Source organism: Electrona antarctica (assembly GCF_951216825.1).
Source record: "Electrona antarctica genome assembly, chromosome: 10".
Lineage (NCBI taxonomy): Eukaryota > Metazoa > Chordata > Actinopteri > Myctophiformes > Myctophidae > Electrona > Electrona antarctica.
In genome coordinates, this window is record NC_136791.1 from 6,629,320 (window position 1) to 6,653,955 (window position 24,636).

At 45.4% G+C, this 24,636-nt stretch overlaps 1 protein-coding gene across 4 annotated transcripts in view; it reads right to left on the reverse strand.

The window, feature by feature from the left end:
* LOC306931000 (actin-binding LIM protein 1-like) overlaps positions 1-24,636 on the reverse strand; it is a 149,140-nt gene that overhangs the window by 64,845 nt on the left and 59,659 nt on the right. For 3 of the 4 annotated variants that reach the window (XR_013790948.1, XM_079512155.1, XM_079512154.1), the window contains exons 1-2: positions 18,256-18,389; positions 8,553-8,687 (exon numbers count right to left, since the gene is read on the reverse strand). Coding sequence is in view for 2 of the 4 variants with exons in the window: in XM_079512155.1 (XP_079368281.1) it covers positions 8,553-8,687; positions 18,256-18,277 (157 nt within the window). In the remaining 2 variants the exon portion in view is untranslated. Of the gene's footprint in view, positions 1-8,552; positions 8,688-18,255; positions 18,390-24,636 lie in introns of those variants that run through there. The other variant, XM_079512156.1, reaches the window with a different exon arrangement.

Below are 24,636 nucleotides of genomic sequence, written 5' to 3' on the forward strand. Positions count from 1 at the left end.
GGTGTGGTCAGCAACATGTCCCCGATACCTTACGTCAGACTGTACAGCAACATGTCCCCGACACCTTACGTCAGACTGTACAGCAACATGTCCCCGACACCTTACGGCAGACTGTACAGCAACATGTCCCCGACACCTTACTGTACGTCAGACTGTACAGCAACATGTCCCCGACACCTTACGTCAGACTGTACAGCAACATGTCCCCGACACCTTACTGTACGTCAGACTGTACAGCAACATGTCCCCGACACCTTACGTCAGACTGTACAGCAACATGTCCCCGACACCTTACGGCAGACTGTACAGCAACATGTCCCCGACACCTTACGTCAGACTGTACAGCAACATGTCCCCGACACCTTACGTCAGACTGTACAGCAACATGTCCCCGACACCTTACGTCAGACTGTACAGCAACATGTCCCCGACACCTTACGTCAGACTGTACAGCAACATGTCCCCGACACCTTACGTCAGACTGTACAGCAACATGTCCCCGACACCTTACGTCAGACTGTACAGCAACATGTCCCCGACACCTTACGTCAGACTGTACAGCAACATGTCCCCGACACCTTACGTCAGACTGTACAGCAACATGTCCCCGACACCTTACGTCAGACTGTACAGCAACATGTCCCCGACACCTTACGTCAGACTGTACAGCAACATGTCCCCGACACCTTACGTCAGACTGTACAGCAACATGTCCCCGACACCTTACGTCAGACTGTACAGCAACATGTCCCCGACACCTTACGTCAGACTGTACAGCAACATGTCCCCGACACCTTACGTCAGACTGTACAGCAACATGTCCCCGACACCTTACGTCAGACTGTACAGCAACATGTCCCCGACACCTTACGTCAGACTGTACAGCAACATGTCCCCGACACCTTACGTCAGACTGTACAGCAACATGTCCCCGACACCTTACGTCAGACTGTACAGCAACATGTCCCCGACACCTTACGTCAGACTGTACAGCAACATGTCCCCGACACCTTACGTCAGACTGTACAGCAACATGTCCCCGACACCTTACGTCAGACTGTACACTCGAGAACCACTGAGCAACATGTCCCCGACACCTTACTGTACGTCAGACTGTACACTCAATACAATCCGCCCACTCCACTGCCTGCTGGGCTTATAGGCAAAGCAGGCGTGTCCCAGCAGGGACAAATAGAGAAACAGCACATATGCTGGTGCCATTATGTTGTGATCTACTTTTAAAAAAAAATCTAATTGTGTGTGCTTTTCTGTCTGTAGCGGGTGGGCGGATTATTCCCAAATATGGACATGCCCGACAGCATTGCTCAACTAGAGTGAGGCCTGACTCACACCTTCGCATCTAGCATACAACATTGATGCATGCTAGATGTATGAAAGGGTTTGTTTACATCTCGCCCCAATGCATTTCCAATGGAAGTCACATGGTTTGACACAACATTTGTGTTGTACGGCTTTCGGCTGTGTTTCGACTGCCCCCCACCCCCTCATACAACAAACATGTTGTGTCAAACCATGTGACTCCCATTGGAAATGCATTGTGAGCTTGCATCAGTCAATAAGTCTCATGCATCACTGCTATACATCAATCTGTTGTGAAGGTGTGAGTCAGGCCTGAGAGAGACAGAGTGCAAGAGGGGAGGGAGAGGGAGTGGAGATAGTGATGGAGGGGGAGAGAGAGAGAGAGAGAGAGAGAGAGAGAGACTATTTCACCCACAAGATATGCCGGGTACAGAAACCTGAACACGCTTATCGATCAAAACGTTATTAGCACAACAACCCTGGCCACAGCAGGTTTTCTGGTTGTAACAGACATAAAACAACCCGCTAATACCCCATAAGGCACCACACAAACAAACGCATACTTAAAATTCATGTTTTTATTCAAGAAGTGCAGTGTCCATTCGGGATGTCCCATCAGAGCGGGAGTCCGTTCAGACAGGCCAGCAGCTTGCTGCCCAGCGAAGGGCTCACAAGCTCCATTCGGGACGTCCCATCAGAGCGGGAGTCCGTTCAGACAGGCCAGCAGCTTGCTGCCCAGTGAAGGGCTCACAAGCTCACAATGTGTCGCATCGCGCCGCATTGTGAGCTTGTAGATCTGCCGAAATGTATATAGGGCTGAGTTGGTTAATGTCTGTTTTCTAATAATAATTCAAATCTACAAAGTAACTAAAGGTTTTCAAATAAATGTAGTGGAGTAAAAAATATACCCATAGGCTCTGGAACAGCCTGCCCTTATATATTAGGTCTGCCAAGTCTATTAATGTTTTTAAGTCTCTGCTTAAAACAAATACATTTTCTTTGGCTTTTAATCTCTAATTTCTATGCATATATGTGTTTTTATTGTGATCATGTCGACACTTTCCGTACATATATTGCTTTTCTTGTTTTGATTGTTGCTCCCATCTGTACAGCACTTTGTCAATCTTGGTTGTTTTAAATGTGCTATGTTTGATTTGATTTGATTTGAATATTTGTCTCTGAGATGTAGTGCGCAGTAGATCGATAAAAGTATTGGAAATCCGAAATTGGAAATACTCGAGTAAAGTACAAATACCTCAAAATGGTACTTAAGTACAGTACTTAAGTAAATGTACTTAGTTTCTGGTTTCCAGAAGGAGGAATACCCATTTCCTGTTCCGCTTCGGGTTCCAAAATACCATAGCTTCGTTTGATTGGCCTAGCAGCAGATTAGACCCAGAAACACATACTGTTTATCAGAGTGGTGTAGACTAGGAGAGTGGCGTCATTGAGGGGGCAGAAAACAGAGCTCCAGTGCTGTTCATCAGAGTGGTGTAGACTAGGAGAGTGGCGTCATTGAGGGGGCAGAAAACAGCGCTCGGGCGCTGTTCATGCAGCCCTGAAGTGTGACAAGCTGGAGTTTGAAATACATTGATTTCAACGAGGGCGGCGCAAATATCAGCAATTTTAGGCATGTTTGCAACATGACAACTGTTTTAAAGTATTGCATAGTGACAACTAAAGTCTCTGTAATGTTTATGTTGTACTATTACTAAAACACAATCTAAAATAAAGGGATTTAAGATCATTAAAGTTTCAGGCGCGATGGACTGACAACCATATATGGAGATCTAAGGGTATTCATGATGTCACGAGGCGTGACCATATGGAGACGTGATGTCATGAGGCGTGATGGAGGCGTGGGTGACTAACTAACGGACGGACGGGCGGACGGACGGACAGGAGATGCAGTTCATAGTAAAAAAAAAGTGTTTTACAAAAATGCTATGAGTGTATGACTGTGCACAGTTTACCATCATTCGGGCCAACGGTGCCGGAGGATTAGCTGTTCACGGATGGACGGACACACAGGTGCAAAACATATAGGGACACCAGTTTGAAAGTGTTTTTTTTTAATGAATGAATAGTTGTAGAAAAGATAAACGTGTCTATAACGTGTGTCACATGTAGATGGACGGATGGCCTTGATATTGTGTTGTTTGAAATGACGGTAAACGTAATCATTCTTATGTAATGAGTCGTCGTGCTCCATCCTGGGGATGAATGAACGTGTGTGTGTGTGTGTGTGTGTGTGTGTGTGTGTGTGTGTTTGGGGGGTGCGGGGGTGGTAAAGGAATCAGATTTAATTGCATTAGGGCTCAGGGATGATGAGATTAGTTTTAACCTAATAGAGTTGGCGGCTCGCTGCAGTGGAACTATGCTGGCGTGGAACTGTCTGGCAGTGGTGGGAAAAGTACTCACATTTCTTACTTAAGTGGAAGTATCAATACTATAGAAATACTCGTTACAAGTAAAAAGTCTGGAATTCAAAATGTACTTGAGTGAAAGTACAAAAGTATTGGCATTGCAACATGCAGAATGTCCCATTTCAAGTTTTCAAAATGTATAAAAATCCTTTGAAAATAGCAGATCTACAAGCTCACAATGCGTCGCACCACGAGTGGTTATAATGCACGTTTTGTAATAATAATCTAAATTTACAAAGTAACTAGTAACGTAAGGTTTTCAAATAAATGTAGTGGAGTAAAAGTACAATATTTACCTCTGAAATGTAGTGGAGTAGAAGTAAAAGTACTGCAAATTTGACATACTGAAGTAAAGTACAAATACCTCAACATTTTACTTAAGTACAGTACTTAAGTTAATATACTTAGTTACTTTTCATCACTGCTGTTTGGCTATTGCCACCTGAGCTAATGTCAGTCCTCTCAGCAAAAATTATTATGTGGCATAAAAATGTTTATCTGGAAAATGCATGATGAGAAAGCCTGAGCCAGCATAACTTAGCACGATGATACATTATGCACAAGACCACATCTTGCAGGTCTATGTATACATTTCATGCAAAGGGTGTTATACGGCCTATGGGGTTAGTGTCCAGTGTAAGGATGCATGAATGTCTAAATTGACTATAGTGACAAGGCCGGGACATCTGTTAACAAGACAGAGATTTCAACAAAACAAGGCCCCCTCCAAATGTCACAGAGACTCAGCCGCCTCCATTGCTCCAATCATTGCCCACATAATAAACCTCTCCATCAAACAGGGGTGCGTCCACCAAGATCAAAACAATAAATAAATCAGTCTGAACTGAGTGGTGCTGTTGGGGTGTCAGACTATTGGGTGTCGGACTATTGGGTGTCGGACTATTGGTTGTCAGACTATTGGCTGTCAGACTATTGGCTGTCAGACTATTGGTTGTCAGACTATTGGCTGTCGGACTATTGGTTGTCGGACTATTGGTTGTCAGACTATTGGCTGTCAGACTATTGGCTGTCGGACTATTGGTTGTCGGACTATTGTCTGTCAGACTATTGGCTGTCGGACTATTGGTTGTCAGACTATTGGCTGTCGGACTATTGGTTGTCGGACTATTGGTTGTCAGACTATTGGCTGTCAGACTATTGGCTGTCGGACTATTGGTTGTCAGACTATTGGTTGTCAGACTATTGGCTGTCGGACTATTGGATGTCGGACTATTGTCTGTCAGACTATTGGCTCATCATGCACCTGTGCATGTGCTACACCGTAGTCTTTACTGCACTGTGCTCTGTGCTGGTGTTACACTAACACTAAAAACTCAGCTTCCCATCATGCACCTGTGCACAGTGTGAAGCTCAACAGCGCCACCTCTCTAAACAGACAGACTCTAAACAGACAGACATAGGGACAGACAGACAGACATAGGGACAGACAGACAGACAGACAGACAGACAGACAGACAGAGCTGTTCCTTGGAGTGGCTGCACCACTCAAAAACAGGTTGAAAACTACTGTATCTTGCTGGGGGGGGGGGGGGGGGGTGTACAAATTCCAATCTGGCTTCAGAACATCTCATTCCACTGACACATTTATTTATCTATTTGAACGACCGCATCAAACATGAGGTGGACGACGCGGACAAATACTGTGGCGTGGTCCAGCTGGACCTCCAAAAGGCCTTTGACACCGCAAATCACTCTATACTGATTGACAAACTAAAAGCAACCAGCTTGGACAAATTGCAGATCGAAAAGAGAAGAATGAGTATGAGAGAATGGTTCAGACTCACTCAGACGTCAAAGATAAGCTGCCAACGGACCTGCATGGATTTCACATTAATCACATTAATCATAAATAAGAAAAATTCTGATCAATTAGAAATGACGTGATCAGTACAGCTATAATTTAAACTAATGCAGTCAACACTCAACAGCACTGGGAACAAGCGATGATCTTTGCTTTTCCAACTAAAATTCTCTAAATGAGAATCTGGCAGGGGATACGTTCACTTTTTCATTAGGCTACTTACGACACATCTGTCAGACATTGAGGCTGTCAAATAAGGGGTTCATTCAACGCATGCCGTGTGCATTGTATGAGTTACTATGGCCGTAAACCCTCCAGTAGCCAGCCTACGTGCGGAGCCTGTATCGTCCCATCGCTCAATGTGTCAGTCCCTATTTTTGACAGATTGTTGCCCAACATTAAACAGTAAATTCCTGATCATTGGGGGGCTGACCTTTTCGCCTGTCAAAGAGATTAAGGTGACATTCACACCAGAAAGCTTTGCTGCGATTAAAACGAATCCTGCTGCGCATTGTCAGAAAGTGCACTTCGTTTGGCAGGTGTGAAGGCTCATTTGAATCCTAATGCGTATCAAAGAACCGCATTCTACTCCGAGCAAAAACGGGGGTTTCGCTTCGCTTCCAATCACACTTGATTACGATTCGGTGCAGGTGTGAATGCAACCCGCAGTAAATAAAGGAAAGGAAGCAAACAATGTGGCGGGTGAGGAGCTGAACACAGTTCGGAGAAGGCATATTTTACGCAGCGCAAAGATGTCCCGTTACCGTGGATAGACGTGGTCGAATGAGGAGACTGAAGCCCTGATCGAAATTAGGACGAGTACATTGATCAATTGCTTAAGGAAACACATAAAAACACTGCAGTGTATTATAGCCTACACTACAGAATATTCTGTCTGTCTGTCTGTGCGTGCCGTAAACATGGAGTGCTGTCACTGTGTGGGGACTGGGGAGTAGGGACTTTCATCTCGATAAACTTGTAAACATTGTCTGTTATATCATTGCGCTCAGCGCTGTTCCTTCAATGCCCAAAAGAACAGTGCGTGGCTGCGTGCGTATAGAGAGAGAGAGAGAGAGAGAGGGGTGGGTCCAGTCCCAGACGGCACGACACACGCACGTTATGAGTATAATTTGAAATTTTGATCACCATAGATTTCACTGTGTAGGCTATAGTTTATGAATGGAACACATTGATAAAAGTCCCCCCTGCTGCGTTTCCAATAGCTGCGGATGACAGTGTGAAGGCAAACCGCAGCAAATTAAATATGCAAGAAGTCCCAATTCTCCTCCCATTCGCATCGAGTCTACCGAAGTATTAGGTGGGAATGTGACCTAAGACAAGTTGGAGTCGTGCATGCTTCCTTTTTTTCCAAACACAAAAGGTTGCAATGGCATGTCCATCCACTCGCCCCGGGAGATAATTAGGTTCTAATCTCTGCATGTGGTGCTTATGTTATTCTGGACCTCTGGCAACTTTAGCCATCTATATAACAGTCCAGTCACAGATTAACTGTAACGACCTCAGCCAAACAGATTCAGCATACAAGAGTCAGCCTGCTCGGCTGTTCGTGTGCGGCTAAAGGCCGCCAGAATGCCAGAATGCAGGAAATCCATCGGGAGACATAGACAAACAAAAAGACAGAAGGATTTGTACCGTCAAATAGTTTTGTCTGGTGACATCCATGTCTCCATTGCAGTCTGGATGCCATACTAATTGGATAAATCCAGCACTTATCCCTAGTTGATCACACATGGACAGGAATGGGAATGGCAAGGCCACACTGTGTCCTTTACAGACTGGTTGGTAGCTTGTCACATGCTTCCAAATCTGTTCTGCAACACACTCTGTATCTTCATCATTGGAATGCGTGCGTGCGTGCGTGCGTGCGTGCGTGCGTGCGTGCGCGTGCATGTATGTGTGAGAGAGACTTGGGTATCCGCGGACCGCGGCCCACCTGCCTAATAATAACATTAATTTGGTGCCCATCCCTATATAATTTGGTGTTCATATATTCGAACGGGTAAGGACTAGTAGACTGTAAAAACAAAATATGGACGAAGGGATCCGTCACGTGACCCATTGGTTTCCACAGAGCCGTTTTGAAGTCACTTTTTGCAAATGCAACTGGAAACGAATGCTATTGGCGGGAAGGGCAGCGGGGCGGGTCTTCACTCGGTAGAACCAGTAGAAGCCCTAGAACGCACACTCCACTTTATCATACATTTTAAATATTGCTTGTTTCCATTGTGGTCCATTCATTGTGCTCAATACATCGTCAGTGTAGAGTCTACACTGTCCTGTCCGTCTACACTAGTAGACAGGACAGTCTGAGAGGTGGATGCCGCAACAACACAGGTGCTGTCTGCAAACAAACTCTGTGCAATGATGTGGTCTACTGTATGTACTAAGGCCTCACTCAGACCTTTACTGCATTGCTGTATGCTTGTTGGATGAATGTTGTGTAGTGTCATGGCCGCCCCAATGCATTTCCAATGGGAGTCACATGGTTTGACACAACATTTGTGTTGTATGAGGGGGAGGGGCGCAGTCGAAACACAGCCGAAAGCCATACAACAGCTTTTAGTCCAAAATGTGGACTACAAACCTGCATGTGACTTCCATTGGAAATGCATTGGGGCGGCTATGACACTACACAACATTCATCCAACAAGCATACAGCAATGCAGTAAAGGTCTGAGTGAGGCCTAAGGCTTAAGCAGTACTAGCTACCGATGCTCTGCATCAGACTTTTATTTTGCATTTTCCGACCCATTTCAGCACCCATGTGAAAAGCATTCAACGCCCCTGACAATTATAATATATATAAATATATAATATATAATATAGAAATAAATGAATGCATGACCGATCTCCATTCTGCACGTCGTACGTACCTTTACAGGTGAAGCACTTAAGGTGGAAGCACGTCGTACGTACCTTTACAGGTGAAGCACTTAAGGTGGAAGTGCTTGTTCCGTACGTACCTTTACAGGTGAAGCACTTAAGGTGGAAGTGCTTGTTCTGCACACGCAGCACCTCCCCCTTACATGGCTCTCCACACTTGTAGCACTGAATCAGGGGCTTCTCTGTAGAGTGGTGTGTATCCTGTGCATGTGCCACTGCAATAGAAGAGACACAAGATACATCACATTGAGGTAGAACGGCATAAAATAGGCAGGAGGCAGGAGTGTGTATTTGCAGCTTCACCACATGAACCCCATACAGTATATATATATATATAGCCGATCTACAAGCTCACAATGCGTCACACGTTGTACGTTGGGCTCTAAAAAGTTAGGGGACCTATTATAGAGTCCTGGGGGACTCCGGTCAACAAAGTATATACTGTAGGATTTAAGAGGCCAAATGATTTAGTCGTGTTATCTCACTGTATTATCTCCACAGGTGACACAGGGAAATGGCATACTGATAATAGGGTAACCATATTTAGGTCCATCATCCACGTGCACAAACACATTCATGAAAAGTATGCACACCATAGGCGTTTTCATCAGAATGGTCTTGATTTATGCTTTAAGCAGACCTAGTAGTGACTGCACTCACCAGGGCATGATGAATGTCTATGTGAGTGCTGAAAATCTGTATTACTAAGGGGCGCTCGCCCCTCCAATGATGTGTATTACTAAGGGGCGCTCGCCCCTCCAATGATGTGTATTACTAAGGGGCGCTCGCCCCTCCAATGATGTGTATTACTAAGGGGCGCTCGCCCCTCCAATGATGTGTATTACTAAGGGGCGCTCGCCCCTCCAATGATGTGTATTACTAAGGGGCGCTCGCCCCTCCAATGATGTGTATTACTAAGGGGCGCTCGCCCCTCCAATGATGTGTATTACTAAGGGGCGCTCGCCCCTCCAATGATGTGTATTACTAAGGGGCGCTCGCCCCTCCAATGATGCATGGCTTTAAGGGGCGTTCGCCCCTCCAATGATGTGTATTACTAAGGGGCGCTCGCCCCTCCAATGATGTGTATTACTAAGGGGCGCTCGCCCCTCCAATGATGCATGGCTTTAAGGGGCGCTCGCCCCTCCAATGATGCATGGCTTTAAGGGGCGCTCGCCCCTCCAACGATGCATGGCTTTCTGAAATTATGTCATAGGCCAGCCAAGTCTGTGGACCTTTAATGTTTGTTTAGAGCCTATAATTATACATTTCCCGTCCCAGCCAAAGTCTATGGACTTTAATGCTTGTTTAGGGTAACTTATGATGTGAATCGTGAAATAAATGTGTTTCATAAAACAAGCCAGGATGGACAGAGTAAAGAAACAATACATCTGTAACAAATGTGGAAAAGGCTTCACGAGAAACGAGAAATTCAAAGAGCAACAGAGAATTCATAGAATAAATATATATATATATATAATATATGTCACACACCCCCTAGAGGGCGTTCGCGCACCACAAGGGGTGCACGCACCACAGTTTGGGAACCCTGGACTAGTAGAGAATGTTGACGAGAGGGACATTGTGTTTCGCAGCTATTCTCCGTGACTCAGGAGTCAGGACACCCAGCTTGAAACTGGGACAGTGCCGGACAAACCGGGACACCTGGTCACCATAAATATAAGAGCAAAATGGCTGCCATCATGTGCCATCATGCTTGATTCCGATGACATGATATATTCAGTCTACCTTCAGTACCTTGATGCATGCTAGTATCTACCTTGATGCATGCTAGTATCTACCTTGATGCATGCTAGTATCTACCTTGATGCATGCTAGTATCTACCTTGATGCATGCTAGTATCTACCTTGATGCATGCTAGTATCTATCTGCAGAAAGGCTTGGCTTGGCTTGAAGAAGCATCTTAAATGATAAGAGACCTCATAGGCTGTCGTTATTCATTTGTCTAATTATTAGATACAAAAGGCGCAGCCAGAAATGCGATTCTAGATGGGCCTCGCTATGGCTAGGTGGGCCGGCACGCACGTGTGCGTGCACGAGAAATAAATCGGTTATTTATTTATTTATTTGGCGTATTTCGGTTATATTTCGGGTTATATTGCCCCCAGAGTGACAGCCAGGCAGTTCTTATTTTTACCGGCTTTAGTTAACATTAACAAGACAGACACCCGCTGGAACGCTTCAAATACTGCACACTCACAAACACACACATGCACGACTGTCGGAGGAGTGGCGAAAATGCAGACTCAAGTGTCACATTAAGTAAGAAATCTCTCTCTCTCTCTCCCTCTTCCCTCTCTCCCTCCCCATCTCTCCCTCTCTCATCACGTAGTTGTGGCGTTTACTGTTTACCGTCACACACACACACACACACACACACACACACACACACACACACACACACACACACACACACACACACACACACACACACACACACACACACACACACACACACACACACACACACACACACACACACACACACACACACCATCAAAAGGAGCCTTGTGCTGTCTCCACTGTGCAGTGGATCATTAGACAGCAGGGTCTAAAAAAAGACAGACTGAAGATCCAGAAATAGCACACCATGACCAATCCAACAAAAGAATGAGACATTACTCTGGATTATCGATGACTTGGCGCATCTTATGCACACAGTAAATTCTCTGGTGTTCATTTAAGTCCATTTTAAATGCAAGGGGCCACTCTCAGAGTACATTTTACTGTGTTCCTTCTACTGCTACAGATGAAAGGGATTTCTCTGTGTTGAATTATTTAACACATTCCCCGCTTGACTTATTTAATTAATTGATGCGTATTGCCATCGGCCGTTGAATAAACCTTGTTTTGACCAGAAACGCCATTTCGGGCGTCGATTTGAAGAGAATTGAAAGCAGCACATACTGTAGAACGCACATAGATGCGCGCACAATTTAAGATGGCGCGGTCCAGTGTCACACTCGACTAGCCTGGCTAATAAGCCAGACTCAAATCACACTGTCGTGTGGTATTTGAGTCTGGAGATGCTGTGTATGGATCTTGTTTCCCGGGGGGGCGGGTTCAAACATTTTCTCTTTGACGCAATTGGTCAGAGCTACTGTCAGTCAAAGGTCTCAAGCATTGAACGTCACTGTACCAAAGCCCGCCCATATTGCATACCGTGTGCCGATTGGCCACACCAGTTCTCTGGTGTAGGAAATGGGCGTACAATTGAGCCTCTCCAGACCGTAATCCGCCGGCAGGCAATTTCTTTTGGTCTGGCTTATTAGCCAGGCTAACACTCGACACTAGCACGCTAACGGATACAGGCTGTCGACTCGATCGGATCAAAACATGGATTAAACATCAATTTACGTTATTTCACTTGATTTACGTTTATGGCGGGCGGTCAGACTCGACCAAATACCCTAAGTTACGTTAACGGTGCTTTACGGGTTAACGTATATCGTCGCTGTCGGGTGGAAACACGTCTAAAACTGTTTACTTTACAGCAAATGGAAATAAGAGCCTGTGGTTCAATGGATCCGCAGCCTTTGATTGCGTGTGTGTGTGTGTGTGTGTGTGTGTGATGTGCAGGCCCACAGTGTGGACACGCCCTGGCATCACCCAACCACTGCCCCGCTGCCTTGTGGGTTAGTCTGGGAAGACAAAAGGCTAGGGGAGCACACCCTGAGAGAAAAGCAACGTGGTGGCAGCACACGTAGGCGGACCTCGACAGACTGAGGAACCGGCAGCTGCCTGCAGCTGAGGAGGGTGCCGGTCGTCTTGGGCTTCCCTTGCCACCGGAATCCACCCTTCTACAGTCAAGTAGTGCTATCGAGGACTGCGCAACCCCTGTGGCACTTTAAAAACTTCTCTGCGCAGGTCTCCACTTTGACCTCGGTGACAGAACATCTGGAACCAACCAAGAAGTCTGGCGGCGCTGGGGCGTTCGGTGACGGGGGCAGGTTTGAATTAACTGGAAGCCTCTAGCTGGAACTCTACACGTCAGCGGCACAGGGCTATTATGGTCGCTAACAGCTGGGACTGAGTGGCAGCTGTTCTCGGCAGACCCCTGTGCGACTAAGCAGCCCTATTTAGGACCACACTGCTTACCCCAACTGGGGAGGGGCCTAGAAAAGGTGGCCCAAAAATTGCCCACTCAAACCTTTCCTGGACAGGCTACCGCGCCTGTCGGGATATTCCATACTGCGGTCGAAATAAAAATAAAAAACAAACGATATTGAAACTGGCATCATGGAACGTGAGAACCCTACTCGACTCTGGTAACAACTGTGACAGACCTCATCGCAGGACAGCACTAGTTGCTGCCGAACTGAGGCGTTATAACATCGATATCGCTGCCTTGAGTGAAACCAGGATGCTGGATGAGGGATCCCTGAAGGAAGAAGGAATGGGCTATACTTTCTTCTGGAAAGGCTTCCCTCCTGGTGGAAAACACCTGCATGGTGTGGGACTGGCAGTCAAGAACACTCTTCTACCAAGCCTGACTGAAGCTCCTGTCGGAATCAGTGAACGGCTGATGTCCCTCCGTATCCCCCTTGCAAAGAAGCGCTTTGCCACCCTTCTCAGTGCATACGCACCAACCATGCCATCAGAGAACGAGGTGAAGGACAGTTTCTATCAGTCTCTGGATGAGGCACTCCGCCAGATCCCCAAGACTGATAAGATCTTACTGCTTGGCGACTTCAATGCTCGTGTAGGCCAAAACAACAGGATATGGAGTGGAGTACTTGGTGGACATGGTGTTGGTCAAGTCAATGCAAATGGCATGAGACTACTGACTCTCTGTGCTGAGCATGACCTGACCCTAACAAATACACTGTTCCAGCAGAAAAACAAATACAAAACATCGTGGATGCATCCCCGCTCCAAACATTGGCACCTGATCGATTACGTCATTGTGAGACATAGTGACATCAGAGATGTTCGTATAACTCGGGCCATGAGAGGAGCAGAATGCTGGACGGACCACCGTATGATTGTTGCCAAACTCCACATCTCGGTGCGCCCCCCCTTGCGGCTGCAACGATCCAGTAAGAAACGCCTACACTGCACTCGGCTGAGGAAGGCTGAGGTGCGAAATGATTTCCGCTGCTCCCTAGCTGAGAAGCTAAGGGAGACTGAACCAGGCCCGAGCTCGTATTGGGCCTCGATCAGCTCCTCACTATATGAGGCAGCAGCTCAAACCATTGGCTACAAAGTCAGAAAACATCAAGACTGGTTTGATGAGAACTCAGACTCCATCAGGAACTTACTGGACAAGATGCATAAAGCACATAAGGCGACCTTAAACAACCCCTCATCCATCACACTCAAGCAACAGTGGCAGGCAGCTCGCAGGGAAGCTCAAAAAACCCTGCGGGCACTGCAAAATGAATGGTGGACAAGTAAGGCCCATGAAATACAACTGTTTGCAGATAAAAACGACATGCACAATTTCTACAACTCTATAAAAAACATATACGGCCCAAAAAACTGCTCAGTTACCCCATTGAAAACCGCAGATGGCCTCACACTCTTGAAGGACCAAAACCGGATCTTGCTGAGGTGGGCTGAACACTTCAATGCCCTACTCAACCAACACTCTTCTACAGACCAAACCATACTGGAAGAACTACCTGAACACCCACCCATCAATGACCTCAGTCAGCCACCGACCTTCATGGAGGTTCGAGCAGCTGTTCGTGCATTAAAGAACAACAAGTCTCCTGGCGCTGACAACATACCGGCTGAACTCCTGAAGGAGGGAGGGTACCTCTGCACCAGGGCTCTCCATCAGTGTATACTGAGGGCCTGGGAAGATGAGAGTATCCCCCAACAGTGGAGGGACGCAAACATTGTCGCCATCTATAAGAATAAGGGTGACAAGTCTATCTGTGGCAACAGCAGGGGGATATCACTCCTTTCTGTCGCTGGCAAGGTACTGGCCAAGGTGATGCTGCAGAGGCTCATTAATACCATCACAGAGGTAATGCTACCTGAGTCACAGTGTGGGTTTCGGAAGAATAGGAGTACGGTTGACATGATATTTACAACACGGCAACTCCAGGAGAAGTGTCGGGAACAACACCAGGACCTATTCATGGCCTTTATCGATCTCTCCAAGGCCTTCGATACTGTCAACAGGGAGCTCCTCTGGAGCGTGCTTAGCAAGTTTGGCTGCCCAGCCAAGTTTGTCAGCATCCTCCGCCAGTTCCACGACGGGATGATGGCCCGTGTGACCATTGGAGGACTAGAGTCTGAATCTTTCCCTGTACGCACAGGGGTAAGACAGGGGTGTGTGCTGGCACCTGTGCTCTTCAATGTCTTCCTCCTGTGTGTTACCCACCTTCTCCATAAGGAGCTTGAGTCCAGCAGTGGTGTTTTAGTGGATTTCAGACTGGACGGAAACCTCTTTAATATCAGGAGGCTACAGGCAAAGACCAAACTGTCCACAGAGCAGGTCCTTGAGTTGCAGTATGCAGATGACTGTGCTCTTGTGGCACACTCTCCACAGGACCTCCAGTCCATCCTTGCTGTGGTTGTCAAGGCCTACAGCAGGATGGGGCTGTCTGTTAACACCACCAAGACAGAAGTGGTCTGCCAATGGAGTTCCAGTACCCCACACACCCTGCCTGCCTTCACCATTGACCACAAGCCACTGACAATAACTCCATCATTTAAATACCTGGGCAGTATCCTCTCTGAAGACTGCAGCATTGACAGTGAAATCCAAAACCGGATCAAGCAGGCATCAGCTGCCTTTGGGAGACTACGGCGACGGGTCTTCCAGAACAACAACCTGCATCTGCACACCAAGGTTTCTGTCTACCAGGCTGTCTGTATCACCACCCTCCTCTACAGCTGTGAAGCATGGACCACATATAGCCGTCACATCAAGGCCCTGGAGCGTTTCCATGTTGGATGCCTGCAGCGCATCCTTGGCCTCACCTGGCGTGATCATGTACCTCAAACTGAAATACTTGCTAAGACCAACTGCAGGAGTATTGAGGCCATGATCACCCAGCACCAACTGCGCTGGCTCGGACACGTGATACGGATGCCCCAAGATCGGCTGCCCCGTAGAGTGCTGTATGGCCAGCTCCACCATGGCCAGCGCCTGGCAGGAGGACCAAAGAGGCGCTACAAGGACCAGCTGAAGACCTCACTGAGGAAATGTAACATCAGGCCTGAGGACCTGGAGGCTGCTGCTGCTGACCGTGACGCATGGCGGCAGCGCTGTCACGATGGAACTCAGAGGCTGGAGGAGGACAGGACTGTCAGAAGACAGCAACAGAGGCAACAGAGACACAGGAGGAACACACCCATGGCTGCCAGTACCACTACCACCACTACAACCTACCCATGCCCCACCTGCAATAAAACATGTGGTTCCAGGATTGGACTCTTTAGCCACCAAAGAACTCACCGTTAAGGACATAAGTGGACGTCATCATCGGATTCGATGGACAACCATAAGCAAGTAAGTGTGTGTGTGTGTGTGTGTGTGTGTGTGTGTGTGTGTGTGTCGCAATCAGTCCATCATAGAGCTAGGCTACAGGTGCAATCTACTTGTGTTTATCTTCGGCAGCCTAGGACACGTACATAGTTTGGTTGTAAGAGGCTTCCAACAACTTGGGATGCCAAAAAAAGCAGCTAAACGGCTTGCAAAATTCTGTGCAATCTCTTCTACTATCGGTTTCAGGTGAACTTGATCTGCTACTTTAGCTACTTTTGTCTTGACACTGTCATCATACAACAAATTATAAACTATTATTTAATTCATGAAAAAAAACATAGGTTTCAGTGGTGATATGCATAAAGGATGTCATGATGCAGCCTGGGCCATGGCTCAGTGGTCCAGGCACCTTGTCTGGTAATCCAGTCTGGCAGTGTGGAGGGACAGACAGTAGGCTGACAGGACATGGGGAGAGAGATGGGGGGATGACATGCAGTAAAGGCCGTCGGGATCGGGAGTCGAACCCGCGGCACACTGCCAGACTGGATTACCAGCCAAGGTGCCTGGACCACTGAGCCATGGCCCAGGCTGCATCATGACATCCTTTATGCATATCACCACTGAAACCTATGTTTTTTCATGAATTAAATAATAGTTTATAATTTGTTGTATGATGACAGTGTCAAGACAAAAGTAGCTAAAGTAGCAGATCAAGTTCACCTGATACGGTGCATTGCAGATCCATTGAACCACAGGCTCTTATTTCCATTTGCTTTAATAATCGCATGCATGCATTAGATGGATTAGAGGTTTAGAATACCAGTAAGACGCCTGAGGGCGAGCAGGGACCTCGCCATTGACGGCAGACTGCTGGGCGAGCGCTGGCGCTTTGGCATGGAGGGTCAGATCAACATGGAATTAAGTCTGTACTGGCCAGTGGTCATATAAGGAGCATGTCTTGAGTGTACAGGGTTTGATGAGGTCAGATCAACATATGGAATGTCAGAACAGGTCAGCTCCATACAGTATATGGAGATCTAAGGGTGATGGCGGGGACATTCTCTTGAGTGTACAGGGTTTGATGAGGGCCCAGATAGGGCTGGGCCTTAATTTTCGGGCCTGTTGAGAACTGCTGCACTAAAAACTAAAAACACATTTATTTACAACGCCACCTTCATGCCAATAACATATCCATATCAGAACTCAATACATCGATGAATTAATTAATGAATCAATTAAAACAATCTAATAATAATAATGATGCAACTATAATGTGTGAAATCTGTGTGCGCGTGCATTAGTCTGTCAAGAACCGTCCGACCAAACAACCAACTTCAAACTCTGCGTTTGTGTTGAGGACCCGAGCGAGTTTGTTGGTCCATTTTGGAAATTATTGTGACCGAGTTAACTATGGAATCGAGCATTTCCCGTCAGTGTGTTGGGCACTAGTGTGTGTCGGCACCATATATGGTGCCCAGGTCTCGTGACATCATGTGACATCATCATCAGGGATGGAGATGTGGTAGACCCTGATGTCATAGTAAATGCGACCTACTGTCACAGTTAAGCCTATATATGGAGATCCCTGATGTCATCACTATTGGCCAGCAACTCTACATCTGACCTCAAACCTCAAAACCTTAGATTCTCCATATATGGATATATTTCAGAACCTGTTCTGACATTCCATATGTTGATCCTTCCCCATCCATCCTTCCTCTTCGATGTCTCCCTTTTGACTTATACCTGTCCATTCAAATTTCAAACTCTAGAGTTATTAGTGCAGCCGCGCCCGGCAGCCAGCGAAGACTAGAGTTATTTTGCAGTTATGGGAAAGAATAGGAGCTATCTCTCTCTCTCTCACTGTGTAATTACACTCAGAAGGATAAAGGATTCATCCCTGTCTGAAACAGGCTGGAGCAGGCTTTCCCAAACTGTGGTGCGTGCACCCCTTGTGGTGCGTGAACGTCATCTAGGGGGTGCGTGACATGAAAAGGGTAATGGCGGACGGTATGGTGTTATTTAACACAAATAGTGAAATCTGCTAAAACACTGTGTACAGAGATGTATAGAGCCCCTCCGTCTCTCACACTCTCTGTGTCGGTGGCATTCCAGCCCTCCATCCCCGCCCCTCCCTTCTCCCCTCACACACACACACACACACACACACACACACACACACACACACACACACACACACACACACACACACACACACACACACACACACACACACACACACACACACACACACACACACACACACACACACAGCGGCACGGTTTCAACTCAAGAGAAGACAGTAGACAACACAACTCACGTCCACGCTTTGAAGTTGTCATCTTTAGTTAACCAAACAAAAATCCAGTAGTCTACACGTGTCAGAGAGGAGGGTGTAACATAGCAGACCTACAAGCTCGTAGGCGCGCTATGAGCTTGTAGATCTGCTAACCGGTATGTTAACCAGCAACCCTGCACAGCGCAAGCTAAGTAACAACTCCAGTCACCACCTGCAAATGCTTCAGCCTTTGATTGCGTGTGTGTGTGGGTGTGTGTGTGTGTGTGTGTGTGTGTGTGTGTGTGTGTGTGTGTGTCACAATCAGTCCATCATAGAGCTAGGCTGCAGGTGCAATCTACTTGTGTTTATCTTCGGCAGCCTAGGACACGTACACAGTTTGGTTGTAAGAGGCTTCCAACAACTTGGGATGCCAAAAGAATCAGCTAAACAGCTTGCGAAATTCTGTGCAATCTCTTCTACTATCGGTTGCCGCCAAATATGGCGAAGACACTGTTACTTGTACCCCCGAGGGGTGGGTGGGTATTTGTCTGGGATTTGCTGATTGCATTCTGTACAGCAACTTGTAAATATTTGTGTCCTTGTATTGTATCTCAAATAAATTATTAAAATGTGTGTGTGTGAGGCACTGAAAGGATCAAGCCTAATATTACTAATGCATTTTGGCTATGTGCAATAATAATGCACAATAAATAAATATATGTTTTAATGTAAATAACTCAAAGGGACCCATTAGTGATTATACGTTTTTAATATCATTTTTGGCCCAATGCAACGAGACTGGGGGTTGGGGGTGCGTCAGCTAGGTCAGGAGGTAATAGGGGGTGCACGACCAACCGCTGGGCTAGAGTGACATTGAACTGAGGCCCATGCAGCAGCTCTCTCCCTCTCTGTGTGCGACAGGACGGTGTGGATACACAGAGGTCACCTGGCTACTTTGTAACTAGCTGGCTAGCATTTCAACCTATCTTTCGTATGGTCGTAGTTATATGTTTATGAGGAAAATAACAAAACCATGACATCCAGGGAGAACAAGGAAACGTCCTGTCCAGTAAGATGTTTAGATTGTATGCAAAGGCAAAGCAAAAAGATTAGGTAGATAACTAAAAAAAACATCGCATGGATGCACCTGGGACGTATCTTCAGTGATGTTTCCTGAGGTCAACGGGGTTTCGGGTCTTCCAACATCATACCCCTCACTCAGGCGACCCAGCCGGGGTTGATCAAATCCCGACTTACGTCCCAGTATAGCTACCCTTGATCAGTCCATCAGGGAATGAGCAAGGCCACACAATCCGTTGATCCTGAACTACTCTGCCGGTACTGGGAGAACCAAAATCTAGCGTGTGGAAGGACTAGGCTCTGTGGGTTGACTCCTGACCGGGCCCCTCCTACGTTGCACCAGACTCCCAGTACCAGGCACTGCATTCAGGAGTGGTGGATTAATACTAACTCTAATAGAGCATCGCAGTCCCGCCTCCTACCCTGGATACAACAATACAGCTGTACACAAACAATATTTTGGACCAAACAAATAATTAGAAAGAAGAAAAAAACGGCAGGTTACAACACTTTTTTTGTTGTTTTTCTTCTTTGTAATTATTTGTTTGGTCCAAAATATTGTTTGTGTTGTCATGAGTTGTCACGACTCGAGTTGGCTTTGTCCGCGGCGTAACCGTCTTTAAATAAATACTTTAAGAAATGTCTGAGGACACAATGATGAATAAAAAACTAATTTCACCAATAACACAAGAAGAAATAGATGAAGCCATTTCTAGCCTAAACTCCAATAAATCCCCTGGCACTGATGGATTTCCACCTGAGTGGTATAAGGCTATGAGGGAACACTTACTCCCCCTACTGCAGAAGTGTTTTAATTTCACGTTAAAGGAAAGTCATCTTCCACCATCATGGAATGAAGCCTTTATATCTGTTATCCCCAAGGAAGGAAAGGATAAAACGGAATGTGGGAATTATAGACCCATAAGTGTGTTAAATACAGATTATAAGCTATATACCTCAATTTTAACAAGGAGGATGGAGGAGGCAATGACATTTCTCATCGATGAGGACCAATCGGGTTTTTTGAAAACTAGGCAAACCCAAGATAATATAAGGAGGGCTTTACATGTTATTGAGCAGATTAATAATGAAAAATCCAGCGCTATCGTAATCAGTCTGGATGCTAGGGCTGCCTTCGACAGCGTGGATTGGGGCTTCCTCTACTTAGTAATGCACAGATTTGGTTTTTGTGAGGGTTTTATACAACGCATTCAAGCACTCTATTCTTCCCCTACAGCAAGGATAAAAATAAATGGTAGTCTTTCCGATCCCATAGCCCTGGAACGTGGATGCCGTCAGGGCTGCCCAAGCAGTCCGAGCCTCTTCAATCTTTTCATCGAGCCGCTGGCCCAAGCAATTAGAGAGGAAATAAGATTAAAGGGGATATCCATAGGTGGAGAAGAATATAAAATCGGTTGTATGCTGATGATGTCCTTGTCACAATCATGGACCCAGGTTCGGGGCTACCTACACTGATGGAAATATTGGAAACATATGGTTCTTACTCAGGGTATGCCCTTAATGTAAATAAAACCCAGGTATTGACATTCAATTACAATCCCACACAAGAAAACATAACAAAATACAATTTTAATTGGTATTCATCTCATATTAAATATCTAGGTGTGAATTTGCCCAAGGACCTGTCGCAATTGTTTGACGTAAATTACAAAGGTGCAACGGAAAAAATGTATGATGATCTTGGCAGGTGGAGCGTGCTTCCTCTCGATTTAGGTGGCAGAATAAGAGCAGTCAAAATGGTAATTTTACCCAGATTACTATACCTTTTTTTGTCACTGCCAGTGGAAATACCTTTAAAACAATTCAGGGAATGGAATAAACATATCTCACGTTTTATTTGGGATAAAAAAAGGCCAAGGGTGAAATTTTCTACCTTACAACTGCCCCGAGAGAGAGGAGGCATGTCTCTCCCATCTTTAAGGGACTATTATCTAGCAGCTCAGCTAAGACCCTTGGTATATTGGTGTAACCGACCCTACATTGCAAAATGGAAAAGCATAGAGTTATCCCTGATGGATATACCAATACAGTCACTATTGGGTTGCACTGACAGAGAGAAAGGACTGTTTCAGACGAGGAGTCAGTGGGTAAATTTATCGTTCAAAATATGGCTGGAAGTTGTTAAACGCTTCCATCTTCAGAGGGAGGCAAAACTTTTAAGATGGCCAGCATATGACCCTGACTTCATACCAGCAGTATTAGACAATAGGTACAAACAATGGCACCACAATGGCATCACCTCTATATGTACTATGATTAGAAATGGAGATATTGATAGTTTTGAAAACTTAAAGCAGAAATATGGGTTGGCTAACCAGGACTTTTTTAGATACTTGCAGGTAAGGGATTATTTTGGTAAAAAGGTAAAAGGGTCTACTCCAGGTATTACAACAAGTCTAATCACTATATTTACAAATGCTTATGGCTCGAAGTAATAGGGGTCTTGTGAGTAAACTATATAATGGACTTATGTCGTTGAAAAAGGATTCTACAATGTATGTGAAAGAGAGATGGGAAAAAGAGATGGGCATTGATATAAGTGATGAAGTATGGATGAATACATGGAAAACGCAATCAACGACCACTAATTCCTTGATTTGGAGAGACTTTTGTTGGAAAAACCAGATTCGCTTCTTTATTACTCCAAAACAGAAGTCCAAACAGACTGGAAACCATATGGACTGTTGGAGAGAATGTGGAGATACAGTGGTTGATCATGCACATGTCTTTTGGTCTTGTCCTGTAATTCAACCATTTTGGAAGGAAGTGACAACACTTATCTCAAACATTATGGGTTTTGGAATAGATGATACATTCACATCTTTGTACCTAGGACAACTCCCAGATGGGCTAAATCAGGATGACTCCTACTTACTTAAGATTTTACTTGTAGCAAGCAAAAAAGCTATTACAAGAAATTGGTTACAAAAGAATTGTCCTACTGCTGACCTATTTATCAACATTGTGAAACAACTACATCTCCTAGAACAGATGACCTATTCTCTAAGACTGCAAAAAGAGCTGGGTGAAAGAAGATGGGAGAAATGGATAGAGTATTTAGCTGGGGGGGCGGATATGGAGTGAATATGGGCTGTGTCTTTCCGGTTGTCAATGAATCCAAGTCTGTAATATGTATTGTTGTTGCTTGTTGCTGTACATCCCGTGACCTCATTTGTTTGTTTGTTTGTTTGTTTTGTTTTTTATTATTATTCTGTTTCTTCTGTTGATGTTTTTGTTTTAATGTATGCCTTGTTTGTCTTTTGAGTCTCTTGCATATTCAAAAATTCAAAAAATAAAGAGTTAAAAAAAAAAAAAAAAAATGTCTGAGGAAAATGCATTGGGTTTCATTTCCTGGTCCAGTGTAGGAGGCGGGACTGCGACGCTCTATAGCTATGGTAATGGTAATGGTACCTCCTCAACCTAACTATAAATAGCTATGGGATTGAATTTGCCGTTTGCTAACCACCGACTATGACATAAGAGCAAAATGGCCGCCATTTGACTATGGTCGATTACATCTAGATCTAGGTAGATATGTAGGTAGATATAATTATGCAGAAAGCTTTAAACACTGGGTCTGCAGAAAGCTTTAAACATTGGTTGGTTTGAACAAGCATCTTAATGATTATGAGACTCCATAAGCTGTCATTAACTATATTTGTTGCCTTGCGGGCGACATGGCAGCTTGTAAGGCCTTTTATAGCAAGGCGTTGTACGCGCAGACAGCCAGCCAGCATCAGTGTGTACTGTACTGTACTGTACTGTACTGTACTGTACTGTACTGTACTGTACTGTACTGTACTGTACACCGATTGCAGCGGAAGCCATGCAAGGTACCAACCAGCACATCAGGAGCAATTTGGGGTTCAGTGTCTTGCCCAAGGACACTTCGACATGTAGACAGGAGGAGCCGGGATTCGAACCGCCGACCCATGGATCATTGGACGACCTGCTCTACCTCCTGAGCCACAGTGGCCCCTAGTTTTAGACAGTCGACTAAATATCATAAGATTTTAGTTGACCAAATCTACAGTTTATAATATAAACTGTAGATAGAACTTTATATAGTCGACTAAAATGTATTTTGGCAGGCCTTGATGCCGTCGTAATGAAAATAGCTGATGTACAAGCTCACAACGCGTCACGCTGCGACACGTTGTGAGCTTGTAGATCGGCTATTTTGCAACCAATCATGCAACCAAGTGTAAAATGACATTGTGTATTTTACTTACACTGGATCTCTTGTCCACTAGTCCCTTGCAAATATTTTAGTCTAGTTTTTATTTGTTGACGAAATTGTCAATATATTTAGTCTTAGTTTTAGTCATAATAGCTTAAAGGTAGTTTTCATTTAGTTTTTGTCAATGAAAAAAAGGTAGTCGACGAAATCAACACTGCTCTACTGCAGGGGTTCTCAACGTTTTTGGCCGGGGACCCCCGGAAATGTTTTGGCAATGTCTCGGGACCCCCGCCCCGCCCCCTCCCGACCCCCAATATAAATTGACTGCTACAATAACCTTAAACCATTTTGGGCGGGAACCCCTTTTGGTGTTTTAAGCATTGTTATAATTTAGCTATTTAAAAATAGCAGATCTACAAGCTCATAGCGCGCCACCGAGTGGCGCGCTACGAGCTTGTAGGTCTGCTATTTTTGAAAAAAAGTGAAAATAAAATTTAAAAATAAATCATTTTTTTTTTTTGAAAATAATTTGGGGACCCCCTAAAATAATTTGGCGACCCCCCCGAGGGGTCGCGACCCACGGGTTGAGAACCCCTGCTCTACTGTACCCGCTGGCAGACGAAGCGGATTTCCCTCTCTCTCTCACAAAGAGAAACAAAATTACATTTTTAACCCATTTTGACCTGAGATCAGATTCTAAAAATTCTTCTACATCCTGACAGTTTTCTGAAAAAGCTATGTTTCTATGTCAGTCGTTCTTCGATTTTTCAAAAATAGCAGACCTACAAGCTCGTAGCGCGCCACTCGGTGGCACGCTATGAGCTTGTAGATCTGCTATTTTTCAATAGCTAAAGCATAACATAATGCTAACACCAAAAGGGGTTCCCGCCCAAAATAGGTTAAGCATTTCTTTCAGATCATTAATTTATGTCCGCATATGCATAAATTAAACACGATACATTCTTAACTACAGTAGGTGATTGCAGGAGTCCATAATCTCGCTGGGGACACAATGGCATGAGATATTTTAGAATGTATACGTATATTATATAACAAGACTATGAATAAGTAAGCATGCGGTGCACACAAAGCGTCCCTCAGCAGAGTGCACGTACAGTAGCTGTGAAATGTACAGCGGTAGG